The 9,810-nt window shown below is 35.9% G+C and overlaps 1 protein-coding gene across 1 annotated transcript in view; it reads left to right on the top strand.

The window, feature by feature from the left end:
* Positions 1 to 9,810, top strand: part of LOC101573093 (disintegrin and metalloproteinase domain-containing protein 32) — a 147,242-nt gene that overhangs the window by 51,978 nt on the left and 85,454 nt on the right. Inside the window, exon 10 of the mRNA XM_023722022.1 lies at positions 7,222 to 7,303. Coding sequence (XP_023577790.1) covers positions 7,222 to 7,303 — 82 coding nt within the window. The remainder of the gene's footprint in view (positions 1 to 7,221; positions 7,304 to 9,810) is intronic.

Raw genomic sequence — 9,810 nt, 5'->3', positions numbered from 1 at the left:
TTTTTACACCCTCTTCCCCTTCCCATCTTCTCTCCTCATCCCCAGATCATCCTCTCCTCTCCACAAAGTCTGTCTGTCTGTTTTCTATCATGTTTTATTTTGATCTTTAAGTTATTTGTAATTTGGGTTTTTCATAAGACAAATTGTGTATGATATTTAATCTCCTGTGTCTAATTTATTTCACTTACTGTCATTGACTCAAGATGTATCTATTTGCCTACAGATGACTTAAATCTATTCTTTATGGCTCAGTAATAATCCATATATTATATATGAATTTTCTGTATACATTTGTGTGTTGATGGCATGTAGGTCACTTTCATCTTTTAACTATTATGCTTTAGATTGCCATAATCATGGGTATGTATATAAAATAATACTTTTTTATTACTAATTAATATCTCATTCAATCTGAAAATTTACCTAATGCATTTCTTATAAGAGAGATCTGTGGATGACCTATTTTCCTAGCTTTTATTTATCTGGGAAAGAATGTATCTGTCCCTCAGTTCTTTTTTTGTTGTTGTTTATTTGATTTTTCAGATAGAGTCTCATTATGTATTTCCAGCTATCCTTAAATTCATTTTGTATACCAGGTTTGGCTCAAACTCATGGCAATTCTCCTGCTTCCACCTACTAAGTGCTGAGATTAGAGGTGTAAGCCACTATGCCTGGCCTGTCCTTCATTCTTAAGAATAGCTTTTAGGGTATTCTTAATCCTGTTTTTTTCAGCATTGTGAATAAGTGATGGTACTTTCTCTAGACCTACCATAAAGTTTTTGTTTGAGAAATATGTGTTCAAGCAAATTGGGACACTTTTTTTTCATGTTTGAGAGCTTGATTATATTATGTTTTGGGTTAGACTTGGTTGAATTGAATTCAAACTGATAAAATTTTACCAGTGTAACGCTATTTTCATTTTTCTGTAGGTTTGGGATGCTTCTTACTCTCACTTCATTGAGTAAACCTATTTGTTGAGCATTCTCAAGTTCCTCCTGAATCCCAGTAACCCAATATTTGTTCATTCAGTTTTATCCCAAATTTTCCATTAGCTTTATTCATTCCTCTTTATTATTTTTTAATATTTATTTAAGTATTTCTGATAGAGCACTGAGTTGTTTTTCCATATTTTTGAAGTTTTTAAAATTTACTTAAAATATCTACCTGAAATTTTTATTCGAGTGTATTAGTTTCCATGTGCTAAATAAGATTTCTTTTATTTTATTTGTCCATTAAGTGAGGTCATGGTTTATTGAAAGTTTTTTTTTTTTTTTTTTTTGTTCCTCGAATGGCTTCAGGGCACTTTTGGCCAGCGGGAGAGTTGTGAGGCTCGAACTCCAGCAACCTGAGTCTGAGAGCTTTGTGGAAGCAGCCACTTAAAGGCCTGAGCTAGGGCCACGCCCCCTGAAAGTTCTTGATGTTTATTGGAATATGATGATGCATAGGGAAAGACTGGGTGTTTCTGCCAGTCTATAAAATGCAGAATTTTTTGTGTTCATCCTCTAGAAATTCTAAACTGGTTCATCCTCTAGAAATTCTAAACAAGTTTAGAAATAGCAGGCACTGCTGCTATTTCACCTTTAGACAATGATGTAAGGTATGCTTGTTATGAATCTGCAGTTAATGTGTTATCTCTGTTCCCCATCTAGTCTAAGTTAATGCAGATTATCTATCTATCTATCTATCTATCTATCTATCTATCTATATATATATACATATATATATAAATATATATATATATGACTTGTATTGATCCACCTGTGTTCATCCTCCAAAGAGCTGTAATTACAGGTGTGCACCACCACGCCCACTTTCAATCACCATCTAAGTGCGCCCCTGGGGGCTGTGCCAGCACGGCACACTGGAGATCGAACTCAGGCTATTGCACTCTACCTAAGCAGCTGTTTTAGTCTGCTGAGCTATCTGGCCAGCCAAAAGTTAGATTTTTTTGTGGGGGGTACTGGGGATCAAACTCAGGACCTTATGCTTACCAGGCAGGCACTTATCTCCCTAGTCCAGTCATATATAATATATGTTCAAGAAAACAGAAAATATGGTGTATCAAAAGAAATATGTATAGTTTAAAGGAACCAGAGCATATCATTAGGGATGAAAATCAGGGTATATGCTGAAAATATTCTGGGTGAGTTTAACAACAGATAGACAAAATATAGTAATATTATGAAAGTTAGATGTTGTAATAGAAACTATCCAAAATGAAAAAGAGAGAAAGAAAGAATAAAAAATAAACGGTATTACAGAACTATGAAATGAGATGGGCCTATCTACATATGATTTGAGGACCTGATGAAGGCAAGAGAGATAAGTGCACTGAAAACTTGTGCAGAGGGATTGCCCAAAATGCATTCTATCCAGAAGAGACTACTCCAAGACATTATAATCAGACTAAAAGTTGCAAAACAGAGGAATGATCCTGGAAGCAATAAGACAAGGATACAAGACATGTACAAAAGAGTTCTAGTTAACCTGGCAGGGAACTCAGCAGAAATGCTTCCCATCAGGACAGAACAGGATGCCTTCTTCATAGTGGAAAGGAATAAGACTGCCAACCAAGAATACTGTTTTCAACAAGCCACATTGCAGAATATATAGAGAGATGGGCCTACCTGTACCAAGAAAGCTGAAAGAATTCGCTGCAACCATACCTGTCCTGTCAGAAATGTGAAAAGGACTCCTTCAAACTATAAAAGAAGATTCTAATGTGCAAGTTGCAACATTGCATCCAACAGCTATAGAATACCATTTTCTCAAAGGCACATGGACCACTTTTTGGCTAGATTCATCTGTTAGGTCACAAAAATATTCTTAAATATTGAACAACACTGATATAGTAACAAGTATATTTTCTGGTTATTATGGGAAGAAAAAACAAAAAATCAATAAGAGGAGAAATTAAAAATCTTACAGATACATGGAAATTAAGCAACATGCTCATCAACCAAACAAAAAATGAAGATATTAAAAAGAAAAATTTAAAACTTTCTTGAGCAAATGAAAATGGAAACAATGTAGTAAAACCTATGGGACACAGTTTGAAGAATTTTTAAGCCATTTTGAGAAGGTACGTTACTGCCATAAACACCTGTATTGAAACAGAAGAAAGATCTTGAATAATTTAATGACATACCACAACAAGTAGAAAAACAAAAATAAAATAAAGATTATTAGTAGAAAGAAAATGAGATTAGAACAGAAATAAAATAGAGATTGGAAACTATGAAATATTAACAAAATGTGACACTTGATTTTTGAAATTAATCAAACTTTTAGCCAAAATGAGAAAAGTAGAGAAGATGCCAATACACAAAATCAGAAATGAAAGAGAAGAAATTAAAAATAGATTACATTCTTGGACACCTGAGACCTACCAAGATTAAATTATGAACAAATCAAAACTAACAAGCCAATAGTGAATAAATTGATGAATCAGCAATAAAAACTCTGAGTAAAGGAAATCCCCTCTCCAGATGAATTCATGCTTGAATCTTATCAAACATTTAAAATATTACAATAGTTTTTCTTAAATTATTCCAAAGAATTGAAGATGAGGCAATACTTGCAAACTCAGGAGGTCAACATGAACTATTTTACATTACTTATGACCATTTTCTCTGACATCTCTTTCTAGAGAGGTCTGTGTTCTTTTGGAGACATCATGTTAGTTTAATTTTAAAATATTTTTCTGTTCCTGATTAATATGTGCATGTTAGGCAAATATTTGCATGCTAGTTTTATGTGGTTGTTTACATAGTTAAGCCTTTTTGTAAAGATAGGTTCTGAAATGTCACTTTGCAAGCTGCGTGGGCTTTGGTCCCAGCTGTGTGCGATAGTGTGCTGTCTCTTTAGCCTCTTTGGCCTGTGTAATGTTGGCAATATCTACAGATGCTTCAGTGGTGTAGGCATCAAGGGTTTGTGTGTTTATTTTGCCAGCTGGGCTGTTGCTCTGTTAGATACGCTGAATTTGTTGATGACTCTCCCTTGTGCCTGGCTGTAGGTATGGGACACCTGTCAAATTCTATGGTTTGCATGCAGATGAGTTTCTTCTATTGAACCTTTATAAGTGAGGTGCAGCTGACAAGAGGGTTGAGGCAGGAAGCCCATCAACTTCTGATAGTTGGGGAGGTAAAGACTGTTGTAGGTTATTTTGCTGGAGTGGTGCAGCGTGTTTTATAGCAGGGGTGTGGCACTTCTTAGTGCCCAAGTGCTGTGTGGATGTGTGTGGATGTCAGAAGAATAATGTGCCCAGGGCAGACTAAACAGCTGCTTCCTGGAGCCAGGATGTGGGTTGGGGCTGTGACACTAAGCTGCTTGTTAGTTCTGTGCCCAATCCCATGATCTTTGGAGGTCTAGGCAGACTGTTCCCCTGAACTGAGCATGGTTGGTTAAAGGCACAAGGCTGCATATCAGGTTGTATAAGATGTTGGATATGACCATTCAGCTGCTTCTAGGAACCCAGGTGTATGGAGTCCTCAGATTACATGTACAGCAAGAGCTGTAACAGAGCTAGGCTTTTTCTGGGGCAAAACTGCTATGTGAATTCCCTGACAGGTCTTTAATATGTTTTCTGAGCCTATGAGGGATGTAGACTTGTCCAGTAGCAAATGCCTGTGTGTCCTTACCATCATTGGAGACAGCTAGAGGACCTGTTTTCCTTATTTGCTGGTGAGCAAGGCTGGTAGGTTTATTGTCGAGATAGGGGGAAAGATGTTTTGCCCTTTGCTCCTTTTTTAACACAGCTATTTTTAAAATAATTCTATTGAGAAACAAATAGTAATGAGACAGATTAGCAGGACAGTTTCAATAATTAATACATTGCATATTGTTGTCTTAGTGGTTATTCATTGTTTAAGATGCAGACATGATATCCTGTCCACATCACTATTAGAACAAATCTTTCTATTCATTGAATTAAGAGAAAGTAGCTGTATATCTATCCTAGCTATTTTGAATGTACAGATACAAAATGGTTGTTCATTTGTATCCCCTTTTTTGTTTAGTTTTGTCAGAGAAGGGTATTCCATTGTCATTTAAATATTGTAGGTGCATGAATTCAGCGAATTCTCCATTATAGTCCAGTAGTCCATAATAGTAGTGGGTTATCTGTAGGATTGGCAATGTCAGAAGTTGTTGACTTGAGCCTTTTACAGCTTAGCATATTAATATGGCTTTAGTTTTTATACTTCGTTTTTATACTTTCTGCTGAATGGTTAAGACCAAGATAAATCAAGACCTATATAACAAGAAGTGTAACTTTTGTATCTGATAAGGTCAGTCAAATCCCCTAAGGATGTAACCTGAAGACCTATACCACAGTTTGTAAGTCCTTTGTCAATGTCAGCCATGTGGATGAGTCATGGCCATTGCTTAACCAATTTGCTTTCTGTGAAAACTTGAGAGAATGTTTTCCCTCCATGTGACTCTCCTTAGACACACTCTACATCATAGATCACTTTCCTCTGTGGCCCCATAATCTCCTTGATCAGTAAATTTTGGACACAGCTGAGTTATATGATGTTACAGTATAGGTTCTCCTATGTCCTGAGTCCTCACTGACCTTGAAAGTCTAGGGACAAAATGTTGGCTTTCCTTGTCGCCCTTCTTTTTCTCTAATTTTCAGTCTAATTCAGCTGTTTTTGTCTCTGCTCTGTGTCATTGCCCTTGATGTTCAGGGTTGTACCTCAAGCCCTGGCACAGAGTGGTGTTTTTGTGCTGCTGTTATGTGTAGTTGCGCCAGGCAACTAAGTTAACTATAAATCCAACAATATGCAGGATAGTTTTAGCAAAACTAATTTATATAATTTATATTATGTCTCTTGAGAATAGAAAGAGGAGAGGTAGACGAATATGTTATAGAACAATCGAATTAAATGTGAAGTAGAAGTGGTTGGGCCTATTTAAATCCAGTAGGCAGAGAAAGGTGAGCAGTACTCCAATTTATAGAAACAAAATTGTTAGAATCAATGTGCTTAGAATCAGGAGACAATGGCTTTTCAGTATTTTCAGTTTATTGTTAGAAATGGGGTGAAACCTTTAAGGCAAAGGAAACAAGAAACATTGAATAGGTGAAACACTGGACCTAATTTGAGTTTTGTGGGTACATCAGAGCTATTACTTATGTCATCAAAAGTATATATATAGGCGTTGGGGAGATGGCTTAGTAGAATAAGCACTTCCCTGGCAAAAACAAGGGCCTGACTCCATTCCCTGGTTCTGAAAAAAAAAAAGTATATGTAGTTTTAGAAGACTTCAGATTTATAGAGATGTTTGTTAAAGCGTTTGTTGGGTGACTTACTGTGAAGAAAAGTATAAATCATACTTTGACATTGAAACAGCATTGGATGGCAGATATTGTTATCCACTGAGTTATAGTAAATTGTTAGAAATAGGTAGTGCAAGGGAGGTTTGAATAGATATAAATAGTAACAGTCACAATAAAGGCTGAAAAGAGAAAATTTTACATTGTTAAGTGCAGTGCAAGTAAGACAGGCTAGACTGACTCCCAAATATCTCTACACACACCCTGGGACATCTGTTTGGGCAGGGGCTCTAAGAGTGGCAGGCATCCATTATGGAACATCTAAATCTTAGTGGTTGAGAGGAAGGCTCTAGATTGAGACTAGGTTCACATCATACAGTGACACTAAGCTTTCACCTTTAGAGAGAGATGTATTTTTTAGCTGATGTTTCATTTGTTTAGTGTGGAAGAATATTTATTTCAGTGGTTATGAATATCAAGTGGGATAATTTGTGTAAGCTCTGAGTAGTGGTATTATATGAGGATTTGCATAGGCTCTTAAAGCTGTATAATAATATTTATCTATGAAATAATAAGGTTATTCCTGTGAGAAATTACTGAAATTTTCTACATGCAGGTGTCCCATTCTTATTCATGCATTAAACTTTATTGGTATCTTTCAAGAGAACATTTTTAATCTAAATGTTTGAATAAAGGCTTTGATAACAAGCAAATGTAATGTGAATAAAGCCATCAAAGACCTAGAGCTATTGAATAAGCTTACAAATGAATAGTTTAATACACTTTAGCTAAGAATGTCTTATAAATTTTCTACAGTTAAGGACAAATGGAAAGATTATGCCTCAGTTTGCTTTAATTTAACATTTTATGAGCCAAAGACTTAAATTAGCAGGAATTCTCACTTTTAGATTATTCATTAAAATTAATTTTAAACATTTATTTAGTTACAGAGATTATCCAGATTATATGGGAATAACATTTCCTGGAAAGATGTGTGTTAACCATTATTCTGCAGGAGTTGTACTGGTATGTAAATACTTAATATCTTTTTAAAGAAATTAATACAATTCCATCCCATTTTGCAATGTCTGTTGCACATTTTAGAACTTATTTACTCTTTCAGTTTCTCACACCAGAGGGAAAATATTTTTGCACGTGTGCGTCTCATTTATTTCACTTATGACTATGGTCTCAAGTTGTATCTATTTACCTATAAAAGTCTCAGTACTCCACTGTATAAAAATACCAGATTTTTTTTTTTCCAGGGGAGGGTTCCAGGGATCAAACTCAGGACCTAGCACTTGGCAGGCAGGTGCTTATGCCACTGAGCTATCTCTCCAGGCACAGCCACATCTTTCTTTTTGCTCATTCCTTGGTTTATGGGCACAGGTGTTATTTCTAAGATTTAGCTGTTACAAATTGTACTAGTATAAGGTGGGTGCATATATATTGCTGTGATATGATAGTTTTAATTCTTTTGAGAAGATACCCAGAAGGGGAATATCTGGGTTGAATGAGATCTCCAATCCTAGTTTTCTGACATCACAGTCTACAAAATTATACTACAAAGCTAGTGACAAAATCAGCATCAGAAGAATTAATTTTAAGAAAATTTCTAGTGAAAGAAACTAGACCTCCTGTCAATATTTAACATACAATTGATACCTTTTCAAAGATAGGTAAACCACTGGTTTCTGGTAAAGAGAACAAACAAACATAATAACTGCTATAGGGATAAGAATATGTGCATATGGATCAGCTGTTTGAAAAGTTGGCATAAAGAAGTTTAAAGGGGAAAAGTGGTTAATATATTATGGTGTGGAAAATTATTTGAAAAGTTTCACTTAATAGTGTGGTTTTATTTATTGATTTATTTTTATGTTCAGTACAGAGTCTCACTATACAGATAGGATTCGTAGTGATCCCCCTGTGTTCCAGCTCCCCAAGAGCTGGGATTCTAGGTGTGCGCCACCAAGCCCAGTCTCAGTTGCCATCTCAGCGCACCCTGGGGGTAGAGCTGCCACGGGACACCAGGAATCTAACCCCAGCCGTTGTGTCTGCCTAAGCAGGTGCTTTAGTCCACTGAGCTATTTGGCAGGACCTAATAGTGTGGTTTTAGTACAAAGACTAAAATAGCCATGAAAGCTCTAACCTAGTTTAACGTGATTGTGATTATTCTCCCTTTTGAAATCATTCTGCCCATGGGCAGGCACATGTACCTAAAGTTTGTACATTCAAATCAATGTCCCTGAATAGAAAATAAGAATTCCATCTATAATTTCTTTGATTTTATAGTGAAAAGAACCACTCGTCATTTCTTCCTCCTATTTTCAGTTTTATGCTCACTGGTTATGGAGGGTAGGAAACTAAGTTCTGACTACTGTTTTAGGGCATCATTACTGACATTGCCCCTACCTCTCATCATGTTGTCTTTTAGCTGGTGCGAAAAGTGAGACTTCAGCCAGCCTTTACAGCACTGTATTAAGCCTGGTGCTCCTGGATTATAAGATACGTGATTAGTAAATCCTGTGGGGGTAACAAACCCACTCCTTTGAAAATTGTACCATAGAATGTGACCTCATTCTGCACTAACATTGTGTGGTGATGTAGAAAGAGTCTGTGGTTATGAGAAAGTAGTGTGGTGGAAATAATGTGGGCTAGCAAGGAAAATCCATACCCAGAGCAAGAGAGGACCAATCATTCCTCTGTCAGTAAATATGGTCTGGTGTACTGAACCTATCTCAATGGTGGGTGACCCAGTGTAGTGCCATAGTAGGGACTCATCAGTGGCCTTTCTTAATGGCAGGTAAGGGACTTATTTGTGCATGAAGTTAGGCAAAGCATTTCTGTTTGCAGGCATGGGACATTTATACACTGGCCTTTTGAGTAAGCACTTGAGGTGTCTGAAAAACTAAGTGTGACTGACATGCACCCAACAGATTTTTGATGACCTGATTTTCATATAATAGAAGATGAATATTTTTTGTGTTTTTAAAAATAGAATAATTTATATTCATGAAAAGTACTACTGTTTTATGAACAAATGAAACTCAGAAAGAAAAAGTGATCAGCATATGATAGGGCAACTAATGCCCTGGTTTCTCAAAATCCTTCAAAAAGGAGATAGATTCATAAATTAGTAATTCAAGGTTTGGTTTTTATTTTTTTCCCCTTGAATTTTTTTATTGGTACATTTTATATATACATAGTGATAGCATTCATAATAGGGGAATTGTACCTTGCTTCAAGCAATAGTTTCAAGCATTTTTTTTTTAATTTGGTGGAACTGGGGATTGAACTCAGGTCCTTGTACTTGCCAGGGAAGTGCTTATTCCACTGAGCCATCTCCCTGGCCCCGCATTTTTTTTTAAAGATTTAAAATTTCTGAATTTAGTTCAACTTATAATACCACATTTCAAGAAAAATGAACCTTTTGCAAAGACGTTTAAATAAAATCATACCAAGATGCACAAAAATGAAATTGTCCAAAACTTCTTGTAGAGAAAAAAATCATTAAAGCATATACATAAAAA

This window comes from Octodon degus, unplaced genomic scaffold (assembly GCF_000260255.1).
Source record: "Octodon degus isolate 3935 unplaced genomic scaffold, OctDeg1.0 scaffold00088, whole genome shotgun sequence".
In the NCBI taxonomy this organism is placed as follows: Eukaryota; Metazoa; Chordata; class Mammalia; order Rodentia; family Octodontidae; genus Octodon; species Octodon degus.
The sequence above is the reverse complement of the archived record's forward strand: the minus strand, read 5'-3'. Positions and strand labels throughout refer to the sequence as shown.